This window comes from Podarcis vaucheri (genome assembly GCF_965113315.1).
Source record: "Podarcis vaucheri genome assembly, chromosome: 9".
In the NCBI taxonomy this organism is placed as follows: Eukaryota; Metazoa; Chordata; class Lepidosauria; order Squamata; family Lacertidae; genus Podarcis; species Podarcis vaucheri.
Genome location: NC_138767.1, coordinates 18,897,293 through 18,924,845, shown reverse-complemented (window position 1 = coordinate 18,924,845; position 27,553 = coordinate 18,897,293). Strand labels below are relative to the sequence as shown.

General features: G+C 41.2%; 1 protein-coding gene across 7 annotated transcripts in view; it reads right to left on the bottom strand.

Moving 5' to 3' along the window:
* The window catches only part of GRID2 (glutamate ionotropic receptor delta type subunit 2), an 830,074-nt gene that overhangs the window by 270,099 nt on the left and 532,422 nt on the right, over nucleotides 1-27,553 (bottom strand). For all 7 annotated transcript variants that reach the window (XR_014223025.1, XR_014223026.1, XM_082236355.1 and 4 more), the window contains exons 7-8: nucleotides 24,377-24,538; nucleotides 16,440-16,559 (exon numbers count right to left, since the gene is read on the bottom strand). Coding sequence is in view for 5 of the 7 variants with exons in the window: in XM_082236355.1 (XP_082092481.1) it covers nucleotides 16,440-16,559; nucleotides 24,377-24,538 (282 nt within the window). In the remaining 2 variants the exon portion in view is untranslated. The remainder of the gene's footprint in view (nucleotides 1-16,439; nucleotides 16,560-24,376; nucleotides 24,539-27,553) is intronic.

The following is a 27,553-nucleotide window of genomic DNA, read 5'->3' as shown; positions in this document are numbered from 1 at the left end:
GTCACTCATGGGACATCAAGGAACATGAGACTAGTATTATGACTTCCATTGCATAGCAAGAAAAGTTTCATTTTGTGAATAATGGACTTTACATTACCCAAGTCATTTTCAGAGTAGAGCTACCACAATAAATGAATTTACGTTTCTGTAAATGTGTGCTGCTTTATCCTAATCAATTGGCAACTTGGTTAGGTCAATATTTATCCTTACCTCAAAAGCATCTTGACACATCACTATAATCCTATACTAGCCCCAATGTTCTGTGCTGTTAGAGACAGACCAACTGTCTAAGGAATGATAGAAGTGAAGTTCTACTGGGGAAGTTAGGAATACAGTACTAATTCCCTCCTCCCCCGTTTACAAAGCTGTGCTCCATTGCAAGTCAGATCCCTTCACAATTCCAGTCACAATTGGGTTGATTCCCTCCATCACCCAGCCAGTTTTCCGATTCAAGTTGTGAGGCAGAAGGAACTGCAAATTCCATGCTCCTCTGCTCTGGTAAGGTTCCATATTTGTTGCCAGGGCTACTGTTATTTTTAGTATTTTCTGCACTTTGGAAAAGTGTTGTATAGTATAAATAGGAAGTTGTCTTTTATCTGGTCAGACCATCTAGTTCAGTGTTGTCTGCAATGACTTGCTGCAGCTCTGTAAAGTTCAAGCACGTTGCCCACAATAAACTGCAGATGCCAAGGATTGAACGGGAACTTTCTGCATGCAAAGTATGTGCTCTACTACTAAGATATCACCCTTCCCAAATACGTAGCATAACCATTGTTATATAACACCAGTATTGAAAACACAAGTATTTTATCCCATTCCTTAATCATTTTGAAGCTAAAAGCTTCAGAAGAACATACCAAAGATCCATCCAGTTCATGATATCGTTTCTCACCTGCAAGAGGATCGTAAAAGCAAAAGCCTTTCCCTATTGATTGTTGCTTCTAGCAACTAGTGTTGAATGGCATACTACTGCCTCTGAACTTAGAAGTTGCATTTAGACATCATAAAGGTAAAGGTACCCCTGACCATTAGGTCCAGTCGTGAACGACTCTGGGGTTGCGGCACTCATCTTGCTTTACTGGCCGAGGGAGCCAGCGTACAGCTTCCAGGTCATGTGGCCAGCATGACTAAGCCACTTCTGACGAACCAGAACAGCACACGGAAACACCATTTACCTTCCCACTGGAGAGGTACCTATTTATCTACTTGCATTTTGATGTGCTTTTGAACTGCTAGGTGGGCAGGAGCTGGGACCGAACAATGGGAGCTCACCCTGTCTCAGGGATTTGAACCGCCGACCTTCTGACTGGCAAGCCCAAGAGGCTCTGTGGTTTAGACCACAGCGCCACCCGCTTATAGCTAATGGAGGACCTATTTTGGAAGAGCACATGCTTTGCATGCAAAAGATCCCAAGTTCAATTCCTGACATCCCTAGGTGGGGCTGGGCAGGACTCCCATCTGAAACTCTGGAGAACAGTTACCAGTCAGTGTAGACAGTACTGACCTAGATGAACCAATGGGTTGACTCAGGATAAGACTGCTTCCTATGTTAAATCAGAAATTTCTTTGAAGCTATCTAAACCAACAACCATCATCACAACTTGTGGCAGTGAGTTCCACAAATTAAGTATGCATGGTGTGAAGAAGTACTTTCAGTCATGAATTTATAGTCAATCAGTTTAAGTGGGTGACCTTGAATTCGAGTGTAAAGGGAGAGGAATAAAAAAAGTCCTAGAGGTTTTCTTATTTTTGATTGTGCTTATTGAATATTTATAGAATAGTCCCTGCCTGAAACCCTGGAAATCTGCTGCAAGTCAGGGTAGAAGGACCAAGGGTCTGATTCAGTATAAGGCAGCTTCCTATATTAACCAAAAGGCAATTAGTACAATAAAAAGTGGCGGGAGAGAAGGCAGCACGTTGTATATCTCCTGAGCTTAGCTTTTGCAACTAGGTGTTGTTGTTTTTGAACCCGCACAGGTTATTTTGAAATTCTCCTGCTTGCTAGTGTCTAGACTGTCATTCAGCCCATTAGTCATTAGAGGCTGTTTGCTTTCCAATATGCTACTTACTGGGGCAAATCATTTCTTCCAAGGAATTTACATCAGGGAAAATGAAAACATCAATAAAGTAAACACAAATCCTCTGATACAGTGTCAGCAAAAGGTTCTTACTCCTGCATTATGTTTCCATTATGTTTCTAATTTTGTTCCGGGGCATATGTTTGTGTGGTGTGGTTTTCCAACTTGCATTCAAGCAGTGAGAAATGTATGTATATAAAATATTTATGGCCCAATAGGAGTACCTATACACAACAGAGATTTAAGGCTACTGTTCAGCCCTGTAAGATCAATGGCACCATAAAGTGTTTTTTTTCATGGCTTTGCTTTTAACATACCTTAGGAATGTGATTTGAATAAATGCAAGTATTGAAATGTGCTGGGTTTTGTTCTTTGCTTTTTGAGGCTGTATTTTTTCACCCTGTCTCCATGCATAATCTTGAGGAGGGGGGTTAGTCTAACTAGCTAGTCTTTCTATGCAGGATTCCAGAAAATTCAGGTGATAAGATCTGCAGGCAGTGCTATCCTGGTAGTTCTGCGTCACCCGCAGAAGTGAATAGTGGCTTGGGGGATGATTTTCTCTGTGCCAGATCCTAAATTGTGGAACTCCCTCTCCACAGAGATGCACTTTGCATCTTCACTGCATAGCTTCTCTGCTGTGCTGAAAACACACCTCTTCCCTGTGGCCCTTGACAGTTAAGGTATTTTATTTTGTGGGGCCCACCTCTTTTGCTAAATGTTATATGTACATTGTTAAAATATAAATATTAGAAAATGGGGAGCCTGAGTATCCTTGGGACTCGCAGGTTGGGGGGGGCGGATGAGAAACTCTTTTTCTTGGGGTCATTCGCCAACAAAAATCCCGTGAGTGAGAGAGAGGGGGAGTGGGTATATAATTCAATTAATAAATTATTGTTTTTTTTCCAACTGCAAGGTACCTCTGTGCTGCAGAGTAAGGGACCAGGGACTAGCTGACAATATACATAAGGAAGTCATTCTGTAAGGTCATGTAGATCATCACTTATCCGAAATGGCCTCGGGCAATTAACATTGGATAAATGTGTTATTCCATAGGACCACAGAATGGTAGAGTTGGAAGGGACGCCGAGGGTCATCTAGTCCAACTCCCTGCAATATAGAAATATGCAGCTGTTCCATATGGGGATTAAACCTGCAATCTTGATGATATTAGCACGATGCTCTAACCAACTGAACTATAAATGTGTTGCATATGAGTTAATGAGCAAAAATCAACCTTGGTTCTTCCTCTCTCTGGGCTGTACCACTTCATGCAGGTTTTTTTTTTGGGGGGGGGCCACACAGGGTGGTGTGCTCCCTTGAAAAGGGGGTAAGTTTTATGTTTGTAGACATTATACTCAGACATCTGAAGGCAGCCCTGTATTGGGAAGTTTTTAATGCCTGGTATTTTATTATGTTTTTATATATGCTGGAAGCCACCCAGAGTACCTGGGGTATAAATATATTATTATTATTATTATTATTATTATTAGGAGAAGGCTAGCCTAGGACCCTTCACCTGACATGCTAGTTTTCTTTATGGAAGGAATGGTTTTGTGAAGGGTTATTAAACCACATGAACCCACCCTCACCTGGTGCCTAAAGTGGTACAACCCGGACACAGGCCCTGACATTAATAAACACACTTGCACATCAGTTTTTAAGGCTCTCTAGGTCAGAGCTTTCCAAACTTTTCATTTGGTGACACACTTTTTAGACATGCATCATTTTGCAACACAGTAATTCAGTTTTATTAGCAAATCAGAGGTTTAACTTGTCAGTTTGCATTTCTTGGTACAGAAAGTATATGCTTTCCTATTCTAATTAATTCAAGAGTGTTTTGGAAGCTTCTCTGTGTGAAACAAACTGGTGCCAACCGGAAGTTTTTAGCTGACACGTAAGTTTCTATTCCACCTACAAGCGAGCAGAAGGTTCATGATGTTTGGGTCAGTCTTTCAAAAGAAGCTGAGTATAGCTGGCTTAAACTGGTTCTGTTATTTCTTTCTCTCAGTGTCATGCTGGCTATAATAAAAGGCCAGAAGGAGCATGAATTTCACTTTCTATCTCCAGTGTGGTGTAGTGGTTAAGAGCGGTAGTCTCGTAATCTGGGGAACCGGGTTCGCGTCTCCACTCCTCCACATGCAGCTGCTGGGTGACCTTGGGCTAGTCACACTTCTCTAAAGTCTCTCAGCCCCACTCACCTCACAGAGTGTTTGTTGTGGGGGAGGAAGGGAAAGGAGAATGTTAGCCGCTTTGAGACTCCTTAAAGGGAGTGAAAGGCGGGATATCAAATCCAAACTCTCTCTCTCTCTTCCTTCTGGTGTGGTGTTCTGCACATAGCCTACTTAGTGTTGAGGTTTTAGTCTTATTGTAAGTTATTGTAAGTTTAAGTTAAGTCTGCTGCAACTGGATTTCTTATGGACAGTGCCAATCCTGAATGTACTGGGTTTGTGACAATTACACTCATTTGCCTTTAGTAGCAGCAAAGCTTTGCTGGATGAAATGTTAATTGCCTCTGGTCTATCTTTTGGGAATCCTGCAACGTGTTTAAGTTTTAACTTTGCTAACTATATGTTGGAATCTGCTCCAGATCAATATGAGTAGAATTCATGACGTAACTAACCCCTTTGCAGCCTCAGGAGGAGCGCAGGGAGCATTTGCGTGATACAGCTACACACTGCAGCCAACACACTAACGTGTCATGACACACAATTTGGAAAGCTCTGCTCTAGGTACTCATTGTGACCTGTGGGTCACCAATCATACACAAAATGAAGGCATTCTAAAGGGAGCTTGATTAGGAAGAATGTAAGTAATTTTATTTGTATGGAGAGGTTCTATCACCACAAGTTAGGCCTCATATTACATGCAGCCACCACCACTTGGAAATCCAGACAGGAGGTTACAGTAGTTCAGAGCGTAGGGCTGAAAGCTACAATTGGCTGTCTTTCTGCAGATGTGTAGTATTGGGAAGGGTTGTAGCTCTGAGATAAGAACATCTGCTTTCCCTGGTTCAATGCTCTGCATCTCCAGGTAGGGCTGGGATTTCCTTCCTGAAATCCTGGATTGCTGTTGCCAGTCAGTGTAGGAAATATTGAATTGGATGGACCAATGATCTAACTCAGCATAAGCTCCTTATCTTCCCAGGTGCTCCTCAGTAAGCTTGCAAGCAGTCATTTCTACATGTTTCTGAATCTGAATCCATGCCTGAATTCCCTTTTAAATTTCTGCTTTGATATTCCAACTTTCTCAGGGTGGGGATCAGGACATGAAATTATCCTGTGTTGCTATCACCAAAAAGATTGCATGTAAAGGCTGGATGATGAGGTTCATGCACTTTGGCCAGGATGTGGGGGTACTGAACCGCAGACAAAACGACAACTTCTCCAAATGGCCTGCTAGATTGGCGTTTGGTGGGGCATTTCACTTAAGGGCTGCCACTTGCTCACCCCCTAATTCAGCTTTTATAAAACAGAGAAATGTATGAGCATTTGCCTAGTGAAATCACAGAAGCTGAGGAGTGGCAGAGTTGCCTTTTATCTTGAGCATCTCAAAGAAAGAGAAGGCAGTGACAGCAAGAAAGGATGCAGAGTTAACTATCAGTGATATATATATGTGGAAGTATGAAAATACAAGGGAGCAGGAGGAATGGATTGTGGTGGAGGACAAAGGTGGAAAACATGCTAAAAAGAATTTGAAAAGGGGCCATAGAGATTATATATATCAATATTATCAAAAGCGGAGTTAGCAGATGAAAGAGCACAGATGAAGAAGTAAGATTTACTGGGGTGATTTTTGAAAGTGGATTAATCACAGGAAGCCTGGGGAAAATATTGCTAAGAGGATGAGGAGATTTTCCATCACTTGGCAGCCTTCAGTTCAAGGCTGGAGCCCTTCTAAAAGACATAGTTCAGTCAGCATACAGGTTAATGCATTTAATATAATGATACCTGGAGAAAATCTATTGCCCCAATGGTTCCTTTTGGCTTTTAAATTTGCTTTCCCCCCCCCGGACTGCAACTCCCAAATGCCTCAGCCAGAAAAGGAATGAAAACATTTAAGTTGTCATGAACTGTGGTTCAGGATGGACTAGATTTAGCTACTAGTCTTGCATGAAAAAGCATTCTCTATAATTCAAAAGCTTAAGCCCTACTGAGCCATGCACCTTCTGGATTAAATCAACATACGAGGGAGGGGAGGATGTGTAGATGAGTGTGCTAACTCTGCCCCCAGCATCACTGTTCACATTGCTCTCCACAAGTTGCAAGTCTGTAGAGGAAGCCTGCCATACACCTATAGGCTCCCTTCAAGATATAGGACCCCGATGGTGCAGATTTAGAGCATGCTGCATCCATACATTCCCATCCCACATGTTGATCTATCTTAGAAAGGTAAACACTTGAACAGATGGAGGGCTTAATTGCCACCCTATCCAGTAAATGGTGTCATGTCAACCATTTTGGATTCCTACCTCCTTTGGTTCGCCATTCTTCAGAAAGAAAACAGCAGCCAGAACTTCTGCAACAAAGCAGGGGCAGAGGCATGTTTGACGAAGGTGCCCTATGCTGGGGACTTACCTGATGGAACCAGTAGGAGACAGCCATTTTAATTTCCCATAATTCCCTGGAGAAACACAGGGATACTATGGGAAAATCAAAATGGCCTACCAAGGTCCTGGCATTTCTGGGGGTGTTGGATGTATAGCCACGAGTTCTGGAGGGTCTGGTTGGATCAGGACAAGGGGTTTAAGGAACTCAGAAGGTGCCATCTGACACTTCTGGTGGGTCACAGTGAGCTATGCCAAAGCCCCGAGAGACGTTGAGGGTGAGGAGTCTGATCCCATGGAGGGAACCAGAGGGATGTCACCCCACTGCCCCATGCCTATCTCACCCATGGTTTCAACTCCAAGCTCTGGCATCACTGTTAGTATTTTTCATTCTCCGTTGCTGTTGGATCTTGTAATCCACACTGTTTACATTCCATTCCTCTGGAAGTGTGAGAATGGAAGCTTAGACACTGAACTTCCATCCTATGTGCTGCATTTTAAATTGCATTTTAACCTGTATTTTAAATTGGTTTCCCCCCCCTATTATGTTTTCGCTGTAATTTTACTGGTGTTAGCCACCCTGAGCCCACCTCTGGCCAGGGAGGGCAGGGTATAAATAAATTTTTATTTTTATTTCTATTTTTATGTTTTGCGGCTTTTTGTTCTGTCTCCTGGACAGACAGGATGTTTGTGTGAGCTGCTCCTCGCACTATTGTTATTTTCTTTATTATGATTTGCTTTGAGTTGATATAAAGCAATAAAAAAGCGATCCTGCATACAGTGATACCTCGGGTTAAGAACTTAATTCATTCTGGAGGTACGTTCGTAACCTGAAACTGTTCTTAACCTGAGGTACCACTTTAGCTAATGGAGCCTGCTGCTGCCGCCGTGCAATTTCTGTTCTCCTCCTGAAGCAAAGTTCTTATCCCGAGGTACTATTTCTGGGTTAGAGTCTGTAACCTGAAGCATCTGTAACCTGAGGTACCACTGTACTTCCGCAGCCAAGCTTTTGTTTACTGTGCTGTTTGTGTACTCATATGAGCAGATATGAGTCACTGAGACACAGGACTGTTGCCAAACGCTTCATAACCAGAGCCAGGGCTTTTTCGGCTGTGGTTCCAATCTGGTGGAACTCTCTGTCACAAGAGACTAGGGCCCTGCAGGACTTGACATCTTTCCTCAGGGCCTGCAAGACAGAGCTGTTCCACCAGGCCTTTGGCCAGGGCACAGCCTGACTCCCTCCTTTGGCAATCTTCACAGAACTCTAGCCCAATAGTAGCCATTAATTTGATTTGAATTAATTTTATAATGACATGATTTTAGAATGTTGTATTATTTTATTGTTGTTAGCTGCCCTGAGCCCGGCTTCAGCTGGGGAGGGTGGGATATAAATAAAAATTTATTTATTTATTTATTTATTTATTATCCTGTTACCGAAGAGAGAGGCTCCACTAATCACCTCCACTGGATCCTTTGCTCCGCCAGCTTTTGCCAACAAGCCTCCGCCCATCAAGGAGACAGCCATTACCCAGTCTGGTTCCAAGCCGATGCTGTCAACTCTTCCATCACCCAAGACACAGATACACCAGCGCTGATGTGAACATGCCACTCATGCCCAGCCCACCATGAGTAGTTCCCACTTACTTGCTCAGCCAGTGATGCATCCCACTTACCCCACTGAAATCATACCACCCCACACCTTTATAATGGGAGCCCAAGGGCCTGCCAATCGTTGGATCAACATCTTTGCTTTCTGCACCAGTGACCTTTACCTTGCTTATGTATTGCACTAATTTGAACATTGCAGTTCGTAGCAGAAAATGAAAATTGAGTCCAGGTACTTTATCCAGCATCAGCCAGGACAGCTACCGCTCCTTGAGAGAAGTCTTAAATATTAATTTATATGATATATCCGGTGACATGATTAAGTCTGTGTGTTGCACGCTAGAGTATTGCTGCACAAATGAAGTCTACATATCACCAACCACAGACAGAAAAGCATTAGTGCATATTTGACTCCCAGTTCATGTGAAATGTCCTCCACGTCTCATACTGTACTGTCATTCTATTCACAAACCTCAGTTTTCCAGTCAGATTAAAATCAACTGACTTAAAGTACTGTGATAGAAATGAAATGCTGGCTCCTTACACTTAATCTGACTTCATTCCAATATCACTCACCAAATTGTCACACATGCTCTGACAATGACAGTTGAGTGTCTTACTTTCCACTGGGAAGATGGGTAAGTGTGTTCTTCATTCACTCTTTATCTGAAGAAGAGATGCCATGAAAATCCAGCTAACATCAGTGCCCACATAAATGAGTCAATATACATTCCACTACCAACTCTCAGGCTCTCGATTATTGTAAATTTAGCAATCCTCCTATTATTTGCAGATGGTATCTGTTCTGTCTCCAATAATAAACATTTCCAGTTCTGTACCAGATTTCCCTCTAGAACAAATGCAAATATGACAACGGTCAAATGGTACACTCCATCAGTCAGTTCAGTAGGCGTCACACAAAAACCATGGCCCTGTATTAAATGATATCTTCCCACAATCCAACTCACTTGCATGGAGGAGACTGAGAGACCATATGCCGTGGATTATTATCTCTGCATATCTATGCTGGGTCACCACACTGTGCTGAAATGTTCAAATAACATGGGTGTGTGTGTGGATCAAATACATAGAGACCATAACTGAACAGTAAGACCCCATTCTAAGCTATCAGAGGTGGGACTGGCACACTGGGTGGGTCAGGAAAGTAGGTGCCAATCAATCACTTCCATATGATTGGGCCAAATCAGGGCAAGGCAATGTACAATCCAGCTGAGTGTATGCCAGGAGAAAACATTCCTCTTCAACCAGGCCTTTGGTTGATTATCACCCTGTACCCTTTTAAATGTGTTTCTGAGAGGTAGTGGGGGTATGGGGGATTTACTGGTTTGTTCTTGGTCTTGTTTATATTATGCATTTTGTGTTTTTTATCTTGCATTTTTATGTTGTGAAGCACTCTGAGATCTACAGATGAAGTGTGGCAAACAAATTGTTATAATAATAATATTAACAACCTGAAAGCATTAGAATCAATATTTTGTTTTGTTATACAAGACAGGCTCATAATTTAATATGTATGGATGTCATATAAAAGTATGCATTTCTGTATTCACAAAAGTAAAGCTCTTTTGCTGATAGAAGACATATATGAAGACATGTTAATAAAATTTGTTGTATCCAAGTTCAGCAATGAGGTTACTGTGATCAAAGACCAGCCAATGTGGCACCTGCTGAGTGCCATATGTCTCCAAAAATAGTGACAATATTCCCCTTGTTTAATCACCAACGCTTTGATTCTGTTGAAAGAGTCAACAGTACCACTTTCCCCTTTCTTCATGAGTGTTTACTGCTTGTTCCTAAAAGCTTTTTTTATATAACTCACTTCCATTTGTACAGTAAGAGAATTGACTACCAATCAATTACAGCACTAAAGCACTTTAACAGGGCTTAATGAAGTGCCCTCAATCAGCAAGGAGCGTAATAATCTCAAAGCCACTTTAGTTCATTCAACAACGTAATCCCTGATCCAAAAGTCTTTACACAAAGAACAATGGCAGAACATGTCTTTTAAGGATTGGCAAGCAAGGTCAAGCAAGAGTGGAAATAATAGGTCCATGGTTCTCAAACCGTGAAGTTTATGTCCTTAAATAGCTACAAGGACATTCTTGCAGTATTCCCATAAATTGCTATGAACCCTAAGATTACCTCTGTTGCTTGACCTTGGACATTTCTTGGTACGTTTTGGAGTTTCAATGTCTGTGAATCTCTGATGCTGTGGTGAACTTTGCTGTATTCGTTTTATCTTCTGCTGCTGATTTTATACTATAGTAGATTTTGAGAAACATTGGATTTTGGATTTTTATTGCCTTATTTTGGTATTCAGTTATTGCTGCTCATTTTAAAACACAATTAAAACTCATAAATTAAAAAAAAACCCTGTTACTGAGAAGCAATGACAATGGGGGAAGGGAGGAAGAGACACATAACCATCCTTTTTATCATCCACTCCCAAAGAGTTGAGCAAAAAGATATATTTTGTCATTAACTTGTCAAGTACTCAGTAGTTCTTACATAGAGCACTGAACTGTGTCTTACGGAGACGGTTTTTTCCCCTTGAAGCATGATAGTAGCCAAATTTCGCACCCTTTAGTTGCGTTCTTTCCCTACATCTCATGTGGGAAATCTAGATTAAAATCCCCATGGAACTTCATGACTTCCAAGCCCATTCACCCCATTATTGCAATAATTCATATGATAAGCAATAATGCACTCTGTTCCAAAGAGTGCTCAAGAAAGGATGTGTTTTACGTACTGATGCACAACAGTTTTAGAAGGTAGTTCTCTACATTCTGACATGACCACGGAGCAGAACCTGGGGTGGGGCTAGGCAAATGAAAGGGTAGGGCTATCCACATTGAATCAGGCTTGACTCTTCATGTCACCAAGGGCAAGGAGCATGATTAGTCCCTACGTTAGTGATGCACTCTTTTAATTTTCCCATATGGATGCCACTCCCCCCCCTTGAAAAGGTAAAATGCTGTATTTGAGGATATTATTGAAGTTAGGGCAAAACCCTCCCCCTCCCCCAGTTTAGCACTGATAGTGATTAGCGTTTTCCTAGCAAATTACACACACACACACACACACACACACACACACACACTGTAATGGGAGACTACAGCTTGGACACATCCATGCAACATCTAGTTTACAAGAGTAGGAATGCTGAAAGAAACATGAATGGTTTTTCCCCCTCCTCTCCCGGGACATTTATTTTATCTCCTTTTCCTCTTGTTTTATTTTCTGCAGCGCCGCTAGCATACAAAAGGGTTACTCCTGAGGGTCACCCGCTTTGTTGCCGTTGTTCCTTTGTTTGTGGGTCTTGTTAGTCTTGTTATTTAGAGGCATAATAGTTTGTATTTCAGTAGTACGGAACTGGGTGGGTGAGAGCACGCCACTCCAAAAAGTAAATGTCAAAAAATACATACCAACCAAATGTCAAATGCCAACCAAACAGATGTCAAAACACTATGGCATTCTCCATTCAAGCATTCGTTACTGCATAAACTCTCACCATTATATATCGAAAAGGCAAGTCAGAATCCCTCTGCAGCTCATGCTGAAACACGCAAAAGCCATTTGGCAAAGGCTGAGCCATGAACTGGCAATGATGAGCTCCTTGCATTCCAAGTACCTGCCATAGGCAGCCTATTGTGTAGGAACCATCTGCTACCTGTGGGAAGCCTGGTTAGAATGATAGTAGAGGATGATGTGTTTCATAGCTCCTGCATGACATACTGAGTGCCTTGGGAACAATAGGATGCGGACATGATCATGTCTTCATTTGGCACTGGTTTGCAATCTCAGCATGTGTTTGAGAAGTCTCACGATTTTGTTTTCCACATCAAAATCCCCCCCAGAAACCGATATATGGCCATTTCACCATACGCCTTCCCCAAGTGGATGTGGAAATTGGCTCTCAAGAAAAATGGTTGATATTTGATAATAAAAACAATAAGACAAATGGAATGGTTCTGTACTCTACCCCTAAACTAAGCTTTTTTGATGCTTATCCTTCGGGAGAACTATATATCATGCGTGGCACTAGAAGGCCTGATCCTGTCTTCAGCCACTTATGTGGAATGTGGGTACAGGAAATGCACAATGAGATGAGAGTAAATGATTCTGCCTGTCACAGGAAGAGAATGCAACATGGAAATATATGCCACTCTGCATCATTGATTTGTTGGGGGAAAGAATGTCAGAGAGTATGGGATATGATACTGGTTATTTCGCTTACTTTTGTAATGATAGCTGCAGAAAATGATACAGACCAGTTCTGTAAGATCCACAATGTGGTATTAAACTGAGATGTCCCCCAAACATGGCACAAACACTACTGTGACTGACCGCATCTTAGGTAAGGACTCTGCCTTGGGAAAGATACTATTTTTCAGCACAGATTCCGCATTATATAAAGTAAAAATGATAGTGATCTAATCCACTGGTGGATGAACAAGACTGTAGAACAGATTTCACAAAAAATGTAAATAAATATATAAAAAGTTTAAATAAAAGTGATAGATATATGCTCAGAAGTATAGGTACAAAATCATAAGAGCGTGGCTTCTAACATATAAAAACACACACTCTTAATTTATATATAGCTATATTTCTTGTAAAATGTCTGTCTGTGTTTAGTGTACAGCTATATGAATTTGTGTACTGGTGTATTTTATTATTACGTCCAAAAATCTTTCCTTATCCCCGTGACACTATATATCAGACTTTAAGCAATGGAGTATACACTGCTTCTAAAATATGAAAACTGACAATTGTGATTAAGAACCTCAAAGCATTGACTAAACAATGTTGTCCAAGATGAATTTGTGCTTTGAAACATAAGGTGCATTTTTTTCAGGCACGTGGAGGCCAATTTACAGGTGCTTGCTCATCACTCAGTGACTTCTGTTTCAAGTAATAAATTAAATAAATTAATAAACTAGGAGTATAAAGTGGCAGTAATAAACATGTGATGACAATTACACCCAAAGGAATGTTGAAAAATGTGGTGTTATGGGGTAAGGATATTGTTATGAGCATTTCAGAAAGTCCCAGCTTTCTATTTGTGTGTGGGGGATCTTTCATCCTTTCCTCTAAAGGAAAAAAACAACATCCTTCCTCTAATGGAAGGACTTGCTCTCTTCAAGAATCTGTTGCAGTGTTATTTGACCTCTTCAACCCCACATAAGACTGAAATAATTGGTAGAGGCAGATGATGGAGAGGTTACAGCAGTGGTGAGATTCCAGCTATGATATGACTGTTAACTAATTTGCAACATATATTATTTCTGATATCTTGGAAGACATAGAAGTTTATCTGCGGCCATTAATATCTAATGATGCTAAAGAAATCATTTAGGGAAGTTTTAACGTTTGAAGTTTTATTCTGTTTTTAGTCCTCTGTTGGGAGCCGCCCAGAGTGGCTGGGGAAACCCAGCTATATGGGCAGGGTATAAATAAAATAATAATAATAATAATAATAATAATAATAATAATAATAATAATAATAATAAAACAACAACAACAGTAGTAGTAGTAGTAATTCCAAATGATAATTGTGTATTGACGTGGTTTCATTAAATATGAGAAGTCTCATAACTTTTGCATTCTTTCTAAATGACTGCATATATAATAGGAAATCGTGAGTTTGTTGAAACTCAAACAATTATATTAATACATAAAAGAGCAAAAAGGGTAACACCAACTTTGCTTTAAATTTGTCTTCAGCTGTAATTTATTATTTCCACGCCAATTTCTAGGAAGACCCTAATTTATCATATCAGAGGATGTAAACTCATAAAGGGTACAAGTGCTATTAGCCTTACCCACACTCTCGAAAGATAACACATACACCCCCAGCCCCATTTGCAAGGGCTGCTTTGGAAGTTCTGCAGAAACTTCATGTATGAAGTATGCAGGGATTCAGACTTCCTCTTCCCATGCTTCTGTGCCCTTACATTAGGAAAGTGCACAGGTCCCAAACTGGAATACTGGCACACAGGAAGATTACACCACTGGTCCACTGAGTTCAGTAATGACTACACTGACTGACAGCAGCTTTCCGGGATTTCACAAGGGTTTCTCCCAGCCCTACTTGCAAAGCAGTTATTTTACCACTGAACTATGGCATGCAAATAAACCCAAAAGGAAAGGAAAAGAAAACATGAGTCACTTATGCCACTTCTTTCACTGCTTCTAGATAACATGCCAAAGAGTCCTCTTATTTTCAACTGGTGACATTTAAAATACAACAAACAACTATAGCAACTTGACTTTTCCGGATTTGTTTGTTAAGAGAAGGCAGTGCACAGAGACCTCTGAGCCAGAGCTTTATCTACATTTTGTTTTCCTTTTTAAAAGGGCTAAAAACAAAAAGATGCCACAAAATGTGATGTGACCAAAATTAATTTTAAAAGTCAGCAGTTGGACCTACAGAGAAACAACAAGAAGTAGTATTTCAAGGCTGCGGGGATATTTCTCTTTCAGCACTTTCCCCCTCTTTTTCTCTATTTTCCCCCTGCCATGGCATGAAAATAGATTAATGATGTACAGCAGAGTTCTATTGACTTTGCCATCACCCCAGGCCACATTCCCATTTCTATGTATTCCAAAAATAAAACATGTAGTGTGACCACACTTGAATGAGAAACGACACTGTTGCACATCATGCAAAGAAATCCCACTGTTTTTAATAATCATTTTTCAGCTTGGCTATTACTAGCTTTGGCTTGCTGGATAGGGATGGCTCCAAGAAAGAACATGTAATCAGTCTTTCTTTGACCTAGGAAGATAATGTGTGTCTAGACATTCTGCACTACCTCAGATCACTCTGGAAAAACAGCTGCTAAAGATGAAAACACTAATATCATCTCAACAGGAGTTTCCCCTCTATAATCTTTCATACCATCTTAACTAACCTTAAGGTACATTCTGTTTGTCCTTTGTAGTATAATAGAAAAACTTGGAAGAAAAATGTAAAGCTAAGTTGTTCCTTTCAGGATTGAAGCAATGCGTGTCTTTGGGCAGGGGTAAGCCTAAATTTCAGGCTCCTGTTAAATCATACAGTGGTACCTCGGGTTAAGAACTTAATTCATTCTGGAGGTCTGTTCTTAACCTGAAACTGTTCTTAACCTGAAGTACAACTTTAACTAATGGGGCCTCCCGCTACCGCCACACGATTTCTGTTCTCATCCTGAAGCAAAGTTCTTAACCTGAGGTACTATTTCTGGGTTAGCGGAGTCTGTAACCTGAAGCATCTGTAACCTGAAGTGTCTGTAACCCGAGGTACCACTGTACATAATTTTGAGAGGATTTTTTTGTGATTGTCAACTTCTAAAAATATAAGCATCTCATCACAAGCAAACCACCAAGATATTGCTGCATGTAATTCAATGCAGAACAGACTGGGTTGAAAATGCTGTTATAGAACAGCAACCTTATTGCACAGGTGAACCTGACCTAGGAATGTGTGGAGATGCCCTGAGACATTTTGGTAAGCTTACTAATACCCTTTTTGATTCCCTTGAAATCCCTTGGATGTTTTGCTTAAGTGGGCACCTTTGAATTCACCACAACATTTTGCTTTCAGTGAAGCTAAGTGCCTAACATCAAATCAGACCCTTTTGTAGCCCCCTCCCCAAGATATTCTGGGATTACAACCCATCTGTCCCAGCCAGCAAGGCCAATGGCCAGGGATGACAAGAATTGCACCTAAAGAGCCACAGGTTCCCCCACCCCAGCTTTAGTCAAATAACTCCAAAATGCTATTTGAAAATCAGAAAGTAATATATACCTATATCTCCATCCGTACAATATGACTTGTACACTTGTACACAATATCACCTGCATTATCACTTACATGTCAGGAGGGGGGGGGGCTGGATTCAACAAAGTTTTTGCAGTAGCAGAAGTCAGTGCAACGAGTCCCACTAATGCAGTGGGTCTTCTCCCCCTCTTTTCCTCCCCCTGCCCTGGTGCCCTCAACAAATCTGCTTGAATGGGTTAAGAGAAGCCTCCAGAACTGTACAGGGTGGGAATCATTCTTTCTTGAAAGCAGAAGTGTTGACAGAACGATCTCCTTAGTGCTAAATTGAATTAATAGTAGGTTACACATTCTTCTTTAAGGAATATTAAACTTTTTCAACACAAAAAGAAACCACACAGAAAGTAAGAATTAGGAAATCTATTCTCACCTTGCGGATGCCTCTGCTCAGTTCTTCTCCATAGTTGGTACCCAAGATTTCAAATAGGACATTAGGATTCCCACCATTTTCTGCAAATTCCAGTTCTCCTGTTAAGCCATTCACTCCTCCCTGGGTGCACAAAAAAGGATGAGAATAAATTCAGATATAGCCATGTATTAATTTCTGCAAAATATAGGTTTGCAGTGATTGCAAATGTGAAAAAGTTTAAAATGGCAAAATTTAGCCACCCGGTTCACAATATTGTTGCTCCTCCCTTTATGTATGCATGAACTTTTTAAAGCTCAGAATTGGAGTAAGATATTATTAGTCATATTTAGCAAAATTAAAACCTACTATTAATTCATTTGTAAAAGTAGCAGCTCAGATAATGCCAGGTTTTACAAAGGCCAAGGTTGCTAGAGGAAAGCAAAGCACTTTGCAAATCCTAACCATATCTGCTCAGAAGTCATTCCTATTGAATCCAGTGGGGTTTATTCCCAGGTAAGCATGGTTTGGGGCACAGCCTCGCCATCTTTACTCTGGGCAATGCAAATGTTTCTAAGTGGAAAGTCAGATTTGGCAGAATTAGGGCGTGACATTTTCTGGTAGATCTTTCTTCTCATTGCTAATGCCAACAGAACCAGTAATGCAAACAGTAGCTTGGTCACTCCGAAACAATGCCTTCATATTAGCCATTCCTCCAGGCAGCTGGGCCTGTCTTCTTTAAAAACTAGAAAGGAAAAGGAAGGCACTGCTATCAAACCACATCTTCGTGGAATCTTGGAGTATGGATTCCAGTCTGCACCTGGGTCTGATCAGTGTGGCTCAGGCAAGACCACTTTGAAACCTGAATTCAGTCGAACCCATTCCACTCCAAACCCTAGGCTTAAACCTGTCCATGCAGACCTCCCAGGACTCATTCTGTTATATCAAACATGGCAGAGCCAACTGTTGAAGCTTTAACTGGCTGTATCATTTGAGAATGCTGATGGGGGAATCACATGCTCAAACGCTTCCCCACACATATAGAAAACTAGTACATCACAGACAAGACTAGGCTAGAGCCCTTCTCCCTCATGCACTAGCTCTCCACATGTAGAGAACTTAGACATGCCAGTGGATCTAAACTTGCAGACACTTCTGCGTTTTGAAGAGAGATGGTTTCCAGAGGTTTGTAATACATGCTTTTGAATCAATCAGATCTGTCACATCTTTAAATGTCTTCAGCGCGGTATAGAAAGGATCGCACAGTACAGACTTTGATAAGACACTGAACAGAAACGCAAGGTTAGAATTTTTGCCCTCCTCAGCTCATTTTCTCCCTAACCTTCCCCAAACCTCTCACCATCTCTTAGAAAAGTAGACATGCTCAAGATAGAAACTGCAAAAACAAAATGACTGCATTGTGTATTTATTTCTCTATCGGTGTCTTCCATATCCAATTTGCCGTATCTACAACCCAAAACACAATTTTTCTTAGCCAAAGCCTAATCGGCTAGCAGAAAAATCAAGTCTTGGCTTTTCTGCTTCATAAATCATCACTCTCCATCACTGACAATAAGGAGTCTGAAATCAGAATGTAGCCGTCAGAGCCATGGATGATGCATGAGGCACTAGGAATACAGCCTCTGCGATTCCCCTTTCCACAGGGCACATGAAAACTTGCTTTTTGTCAGTAACCTAAACAAATGTGACTGGGAAGGCCTGGGGGGGTGGGGGACACAGCCCAATGCAATACTGCAGCATCATTTTTCTTTAGCTTGTATTGTTGCTATCAGCCTTACTTTAATAATTTACATAGATTACAAATGGAAATTGATATTTTTCTAGCACTGCCATTATTTCATATTACGAGCCTGTTCGCGTATTCTTGAAGTGTCTTTACTGACTAATGGGGAAATTGTCAGAGGTTTGAGTAATGGAAAGAGTTGTTTTGCCCCCAAAAGGAAGAAATATCTTGATGGATTCCAATTTTATATATAAAAAGAATGCTGTATTATTTATTATGGTTCCTGACAATATTTGGATATGCATGTGTTATTGTGACCAACATTACTTTTACTAATTTTGCTGGGCTCATATTGAATTTAAAGACGATGTAATTTGCATTGGCCATTTCCACAAGCAGCTTTATTCATGGGAGAAAAGAGCCACACAATGGGAATTTGTAATAGCTTGCAGTGATAGAAAATGTTTCCAATAATTTATCACATGCAAGGGAGGAGAAAAGCATATATACGTGAATATGTGAAAAAAAGCATTCCATTTAAAGTCCAAACAGGACATGGTGCACTTTTCTTCAAAAAAAGGACGATCACATTATTACAGGGATGGGTGGCAACCATACCCCAGGACTGAATTTGGCAGTATTCGAAACAGTGAGCTTCAGTACCTCTGACTGTATGAAGAAGCCACGGCTTACAGATCACAAACCCCTTGAAACCAAGAACCCCAAATGTGATAATCAAAATCAATGATTCCTTATATTGCATAAATCAAATTGTAGAACTGCAATTACTGAATCATAATCAACTAATTAGAAGGGATAATGTGGCAATGTGGTCAATGAAGTATCTCAGTATCCCAGCGTATGGTCCACACAGTGCACTGCAATCTTCCATCTATTTTAATGATTCTGGATCACACCTTACTCTCTAATACAAGTTAACTGCTTGGAAAATTGTAGCTTCCTTTAACCAAGCCGTAATATTATATTAATACTGAAAATGGATGACCTCTTTATCTGCAAGCGAAGAGCCACATTTTGAGTAGCCCGATTGATGCTCTGGAAGATGGAGAGGGGAGGGGGCAGGACACAGAACCACAACAAAGATTTAGCAGCTGGAGTCACACATTATGTGCTGTGCTTTACAAAGAGGCAAAAATGTCATGTCTAAACTGTAAACTCTTTATCTGTCAAATGCCGAGGGAAAATTAGCCACAGCACCATTAACAAGAGCTATGTCTGAACCTCTAGAAAGCCCAATTGCTATTGTTTATGCGGTTCAGACTCTGTGGGTTTCCACAAGCTAAAAATTGAAGGAGAAGCATTAAAAACCAAAAGCCCAGAGGTAATAGTTTGAAACCAGAAAAGAAATTAGAAATTGATTATTCCCACTAAGGAGCCACAGCCAAAGCTCAGCCCAGAATCTAGCCAAGAACATGTGTGAATCGTTACTGCTGCCACCTGGAGTTTTATACACTTGGAGAGCTAACCTTAAGAGCCACTTTTATCTATCAAGCACAATTTTGCTGCAGCTTATTTCAGAGACAAAATCCCCCCAGGTAGATCTCTCTCCCCCCAGCTCAGCTCTTTGAAGTGATTCACACACACATTAGAACAATATATAATATTCTGCAAAATTCATATCTAATATTGTCAGTTGGGGGACTTATTTGGATTATGCTGCCCTTATGAAAAAATCAATTTATTTCTTGTCCTAATTGAATTCTGCTTGATGTAACCTGTGTTCTGGGCACAGAAAAAGAGAAATATAAAAGTGTGTGGCTATTATTTTGCTTCTCTGGGAGTAGCGAATACAATGGCTTAAAAGAAATCTGAAATCCTTCAATAGACAGATGGTCTGCCAAGAGTGACTGGAGGAGCCAAAGAATGGGAGAGCCTTGCCAGATACTAAGGGTGGGGAAAGCATCTGTGCTTTTAATATTTGTGTGGTGAGACCTAGTTACCTTCCAAAACTTCAAAACTGTTAATCACCTGAGCACTTTTTCCTGTGGAAAGGCAAGTGGGAAAATTTGTCTTAGGAGAGGAATAGGAGATTCTTTTAAAAAGAATAGGCATCCTGGGGCATGGGGAAGAAGGTGGTAATTGAAGTGTTCTGGTTCAAAGTAGAGATGGATCAGTCCATTTCTGGTCCATGTCACTCACGTGCATTCATTCATAAGTCTGTTCTATCCCCTCTTCACATTAATTTAATTTTTAAAAAATCTGCATGAAAACCTGCATTTAAATAAGTGTGTGTGTTTGTGTTGTTGTTGTTTAGTCGTTTAGTCATGTCTGAATCTTCGTGACCCCATGGACCAGAGCACGCCAGGCACTCCTGTCTTCCACTGCCTCCCGCAGTTTGGTCAAACTCATTTTGGTAGCTTCGAGAACACTGTCCAACCATCTCGTCCTCTGTCATCCCCTTCTCCTTGTGCCCTCCATCTTTCCCAGCATCAGGATCTTTTCCAGGGAGTCTTCTCTTCTCATGAGGTGGCCAAAGTATTGGAGCCTCAGCTTCAGGATCTGTCCTTCCAGTGAGCACTCAGGGCTGATTTCCTTCAGAATGGATAGGTCTGATCTTCTTGCAGTCCATGGGACTCTCAAGAGTCTCCTCCAGCACCATAATTCAAAGGCATCAATTCTTTGGCAATCAGCCTTCTTTATAGTCCAGCTCCCACTTCCATACATCACTCCTGGGAAAACCATAGCTTTAACTATACGGACCTTTGTTGGCAAGGTGATGTCTCTGCTTTTTAAGATGCGTGTGTGTGTTTGAATGCATATATTTGAATGCATTTCTAAATGTACTTCTCTCAAAAGACACACTTCAAAAACATTTATCTAAAAATATGCATATTTTAAATACATTTTAATAGTTTTTGTTTGAGCCAAGTACATTGCAAAATTCAGAGAAGTGTGAAGTCCAAAAGAAAGCTATGTATAGATTACACTAAGAGACGCAGAGCAGGTCAGTTCATATTGAAATCCTAAATCCTTAGATACCCTAAGGCATTTTGGTGTTTGGGACAGACAATCCAAATAGAAACCTCAGGTTTGTTAAAAGACAGTCAGTGCAGCAAGGGGGTTGGAGGGAGAAACAGGATTCAACTCCCCACTCAGTCAGGAAGCTCACTTGGTGACCTTGGGCCACTCAGTCTCTCAAGCCTGACCAACCTCACAGGAATTGTTGTGATGATAAAACAGAGATGGGGGGGATGTACATCCCTTTGAGCTTCTTGAAGGAAAGGTGGGATATAAATGTAATATTAAACAAAGATAAAACATAATTATAGACAAAATAATCGACGCTTCGTAGTTGTAACGGCACCTCAAAATTTGCCAACTGAGGACAGGTAGGATCAACCTGCTACTACCCAATGAGAATCAGCCCACAAATCATAATATGATCAAGGGAAAGGAGTAAGAAATAACTATATGCATTGTTGACTTCTCCTGGTATTTATAATTATGTGTTTTTTTAATTGTCAGTGTAGACCAGGCACCCCCAACCTTCGACCCTCCAGATGTTTTGGACTACGATTCCCATCATCCCTGACCACTGGTCCTGTTAGCTAGGGATCATGGGAGTTGTAGGCCAAAACATCTGGAGGGCCGCAGGTTGAAGGTGCCTGGTGTAGACCATAGAAAAAGTTTCATACTGTGAGAACAATCAAGTGCAAGTCTGAGATGAGTCAAATAATATCTCTGTAGTTTTGTCAGGTATATACTGCAGCTCATACTTGTAATCCCATATTATAAAATTGTGATTCTGTGGCTGGTTTCTAGATCCTGCCCTTAAAAAAACAACACACATTTTAAATATGTCTGAAGGGAAATGAAAACAATGTAAATCTGTAAGTTCTGAAATCTCCATACCTTTTGAATTGTTCTGAAGAGATTTCACTACATCCTTCAGATACAAAAAGGTGTTGTTGTTTTCATTTTGTCTGGCCCTTATTTGGTGCTGCTTTCACATCGTATCTGGCTAGCTATTTCTCTTTGTGTGGCAAGGGAGAATTGCCTCAGACAAATTAATCATTACTCTGAGTGACTGCTGCAAGGTGAAAGGAGGAGTTTGTTTGTTTGTTTGTTTTATTAATTATCCTCTTTTAAAATGGCAGAACATAGCAGGAGACAAACTGGAAATGTTAGCCAGGCTGACAAGGCAAAGGATTTCATAAACTCTGGAGTGCAAAATTATCATGCGTGCAAGTGGGTTGATGTTGCACTGACAGAAAGAAAGAAAGAAAGAAAGAAAGAAAGAAAGAAAGAAAGAAAGAAAGTATTTAAAACAGACAGAATGTAGCCCAGGGGTCGGCAAGGTTTACCTCGCCTGGGCTGGTTCACTCCAGCAGAGATGCCTCTGTAGGCTGGATTGCGTGCAAACATGAGTGTGCGCGCCCCCGATTTCCGGCGTCTGCATCTGCAGAGATGCGATTTCCGGTGCAACAGAAGTGAGTCCCCATGCTGCGCTGTGCCAGTTTAGTGTAGCACGCGGGGACTCGCTGAGCAGGTGGCTCAGTTTGGGGGTGGCTCAGGGGCCGGTTAGTTGACCCCTGTGGTTATCCCTGATGTAGCCAATAGCTACCTCCTCTCACTCCCAGGCTTTTAGATGTATCCACACAAGTGTCAGGCATGGGCTGGATGAGGAAGGGTGGTGGGTGCCACTTGCCCAAGAGACCCCAGGGAGGACACAGAAGATGATGTCTTAGACCCTGGATCATGGTGGTGGGACACTGAAGAGCCACCTGGGGAAGGGTCGAGCCGGGAGGCGTTAGAAACAGGAAGTGTCAGCGATCAAGGGGGGGGGTCAGAAGAAGGAGGGCCTTCCAGCACAGAGTTAGAGGCTGAGAGTCACAGTGTGAGCACAGACTCAGACAGAGAGGAGCAGCAAGACAGTCCCAGTCCTGATGGCTCCTCCTAGTCTGACACCTTGCTTGAAAAGAGTCTTGCTGAGACTTTCCCTCTCAACTCATTCCTTTCTTAGACATGCTCTCTCAGACTGTCCCCCTGCCTAGTGTTACCAAAGAGCACAGACTTGGTGTCAATTTAAGGGCACCCCATGCCAAGGATAGCCAGGGTGGTGCCTTCAGTTGTTGCTGGACAAAACCTAGTCAGTTCCTGCCAACATGGCCAATGGTCAGGAATGACAGGAGTTGTAATTCAACAACAATGGTGACCGCTGCTCCAGCATCTTTAAGGCACACCTAAAGCACATGGCTCTTGGGAACTGTAGTTTACTAAGAATGCTGTGAATTATAGGTGTGGGGGGTGAACTAAAGGTCCCAGGATTCTTTGGGGAAAGCCATATGCTTTAAAGGTGTGCTATGGATGTGACCGAAGAAAGTTTCTTCACCATAAAAGTAGATAGAGTTCGAAACACATTTCTAAGTATCTGAAGCAGCTCCTGTATACAGTTGTATGCAAAATTATTATGTTGTTCTGATTAGGATGGGTATCTGTCTAGAAAAAAGGCGAGAGATCTGCCCACCATTTCAGTGCTTGTTTACTGGTGGAGGTGGGATTAGTGAAAGTCAAATTGATTAACCTGGAATAAAACACTGTTATCTTGCATGTCATAATGACTTGTTGGTTCCTGCCTCTCAAAAAATAACACAAGCATTTCTGTGCTTTAAAATCTCTGCAGGCCTAACAAGTCCACAACCATATGGCTGATGTGGACAACCAGCTGCTTCTGCTATTCATGTAGTAATAAACACCCCATAGGCAAATACTTTCCCCAGGATATAGGTCTTGGAACATCCATTCACAAGGAGGGCCAGCACTTGATGGAAATCAAGTTTCCATATAATCTCTATGAGCGCTTAGTGAAAATCATGGTCTTGAGAATCCACAAAAGAATCAAAGCTCTTGAGGGGGAAAGAGGGCTTGGAAGATGTCTTGCTTTAGATACCATGTGAAGGACAGATCTTTGATGTGACACACCCATATTCCAAAACCAGGCTGCAGAGTGCTGCAAAATGTAGGGAAGAGCAACAAACAGAATGTGGTTTAAAAAAAACAAATCAACAATTTAGGGAACAACATGAACCCACTAGAAGCCCAGAAGCGGATGTGTCAAGAGTTATGAATTAAGCTCTCCCTGTCTGTATGAACAAAGTTGTTGGAGGGGGAAGAAGACACAGTTTACCAAAATGTGATAGCAACGAATAGGAAAAACAATTTTTTTTAAGGCAAAGAAGGGCAGGATCTGAAGTACCTTCTTGATGGTATCCAACATGGATCTCCCTCCTTGCCATGGTTTTGAGTTCTTCCTAATGCACGTCAAGCTAGCCATGCTGTGCCACTTCCGATCCTCCAGCTTCTTGTGGAAAGCGTTTGCCAGCAAAAGCACAGTATCATATATGTAGAGGTTGGTAATCTGTCAAAGAGATTTATTATTATTATTAACAAATGAATTGTGAGCAGCTAGCACACACATGCAGGCAGAATTCATCTGTGGCTTGTCCCAGCTGTCACCACTCAGGCAGTCAGTAGCTTAAAAGCAGCCTCACAGCTTGGAAATTGGCTGAGTCTAGGAGGCTGCATATGAGTTAATTCAGCTTGCATTTTTCAGCATAAACATGTTCCAATCCACTGTTGGAAATCCTGTAGTTTAATGCTGTGCCATAAACTGTCTCCTGATTTCTCTTAAGTGTTCTTCCCTTGTGAAAGAGGTCTCAGTTCTTCTTCTTCATACCCATGGTACTTTAGAATTTCTGAGAGGGTTGAATTTTGTGCTTGCTGTTATTAGGTGGTTGAAAGTGGTGTGTTTTTCCTTACAGTAAACATTTTTCCAGCATTCTGCAGTCTCCTCCATTGCCTGTACTTCCTAATCTGGAAAAGTCTCATTGGAAGAGTCTTCCCCTGGGCTTTAATTGAGGGGTGGGCACCTGGGAAGGCTGCAGAGAGCAAATGAAAGAACAGTTACAAGTGCTCTTGGGCCTCCTCAAAAGTGAGGTAAGCACAGCAAAAGCCAGATTCACCCATGTGAATCTCACCAAAATATTCTCTCTCCTATGATAATTTTCAAATCCAATTTCTTTTCTTATTAATTGATGGAGGGTGGTCGGGGGGAGGGAGTGGGAGGAAATTTTGGCACCACACCACTCTTTATTTCATATTCCCTTATTCCTGGGTACTGTAGTTGGTTAAGGATACTGAGAGTTGTTACGGTAATGCTGTTCCCCTCACAAAAACTGAATTCCCAGAGTTCCATGGGAAGAGAGATTGATCATTAAACCATTCTGCAAATTGTAGCTCTGTGAGGGGAATAGGGTTCTCCCTTAACCAACTAGCGCCTCCAGGATTCTTGGGGGGAAGTCATGACTGCTTAAAGTAGTGTGGTGCTACATTAAATATGTAGTGCAAATGGTGTCTAAGTCATATCTTTGTAAGTACTTAAGAGTGTTAGACTTGGACCAGAGAGCCCAAGGTTCAACTCCCTATCCACCACTGAAGCTCATTTGCTGACCTTGGACAGTCATTATTTGTCAGCCTAAAATACCTCACAGGGTTGCAATGAGGATAAAATGGAGGGGGATAATTATCTATTGTGTCTTAAGTTCCTTTGAAGAAAGGTGGGCTATATAGATAGTAAGTTAAAAAAATTAAAACTAGTAAATAAAATAATAAATGAATTCTACCAGTTCATCTGCCATGGTACAGCCTAAGGACTGTCTCTTTGTGATAGGGATTCACACAAGTAAAATCAAGTCCATAATGCAACTGCCTCTCAGCTGCCAATTGTCTATCTTTACCCTCACTTTAATGGCCACTTTGTAGTACTATTATTTGAAGATGGAAAAATTAGCAATCCTTTGGTTAAAGCAATAATTTAATTACTTTTAAAGCTTACAATTTAATTTATTTGAAATTTTTCCTCTTTTAACATATGCTCCTCTCACCTGTCGCTGGGAAGGTCATAAATATGGCCTGAGCAATTGAAATACCTGCTTTGTTATGAATTAGCTTTGGCATCTGTCTTTGAAAGGCTTGGCAATAAATCCCTTAAATCAGGGCTTGGAAAAAACGTTTAAAACTTCCAGGAAGCAAAGACAATAAGGCTCTAATTGACACATAAAGGCAATAAGACTGCGCTTGGCATATAAATGACATCAGCTTCCATCACCATCATTTCCAAACAAATTGACTTTTCCCCCTTTTCATTTTAAATGCAGTGTCTTAACTTTGTATAAGAGGAATACTGAAACACCATCACAGTTTGTATTGATGTATATACCTGTTAATTTAGGAGCAATTTTGCAGTGCATCTATCAACTGTTAATAGGACTCTAGAGAACAGTGATCAGCAGACATTAAACAGATATTTTAAGCCTTTACCAATAGTTCAGGTGAGTACTTATGGCATTTTCAGTCACCAATAATTCATATCCAAGTTAATTTCTGCATCTCCAAACTCTTTTCCTGTGACCTCAGAAGAACGCTCTGTTAATCACGGTAACCCCAGAACACGCTATATGGTGATTATTGAAAGATTGCTTCATATATTTATTGCTCTCACGCCTAATCAAAACAGGTTTCTTAATGCCTGTATAATTCAACTGAAGGCACTGATTTAATGCACATTTCTCAGTAGCCGCAGTGTTCTGTTGAGGAGGAATGAAGGCAGGAGGGGAATGATGGCATGACCAATAATGACCTTGCTAAGAACCAAAACTATAAAATTTTTAATATTTGATTTTGGGGGAAATTCAGGAGGAAGGAGAAGCATGTATATGGTCAGTCTTAGGGTGCTCACGAAGCATAATCTGGAGGAGAGGGGGGAATGGCACAGTGAGCAGCAAAGAATGGAAGGAAGTATATGTGGTATGAAGTACAGGTACAGAGTTACTGTACTTATTTTGATTTGAAAAATACTGACCCACCCTGACTGCAGGCCAGAGGCACCCTGGGCAAGGACTGGAGGAAACCATGTGGAACAGAAAATGATTAGTGACAGGCAGTAAGGTAGCACACTAGGAATATGGAAAGCCAGTTCCAAGCAGCCTAAATAATAGTACACATTTATAGTCCGTATAGTTATGACCACTTGGTTTCTTGAAATCAAATGCTTTACCATGATGTTTTAAAAATCATCGGACTCAAACATGCAATAATTCACAAAGGAAAACAGAAATTAAAATGAACTCACGAGTTTAACTGAGTCTATATCCCACTCAGGACCTACAAATTGATAGCTTAGGGTATACAATGTTCTTCTGGCACATGAGAAGTGGAAGTAGGGGCAGACATTGGTAATATGCTGCCCTGTGTGAGGCCATTGGATGCCTTACTCCCAGCCCTCATTGCACCATTTTAAGCCGTGCTTTGGGAAGGAGGCGCAAGGCTCTGGTAGGGTCCTAGATTCCCCCAATCTCCTTCGCAAGGCCTGGTA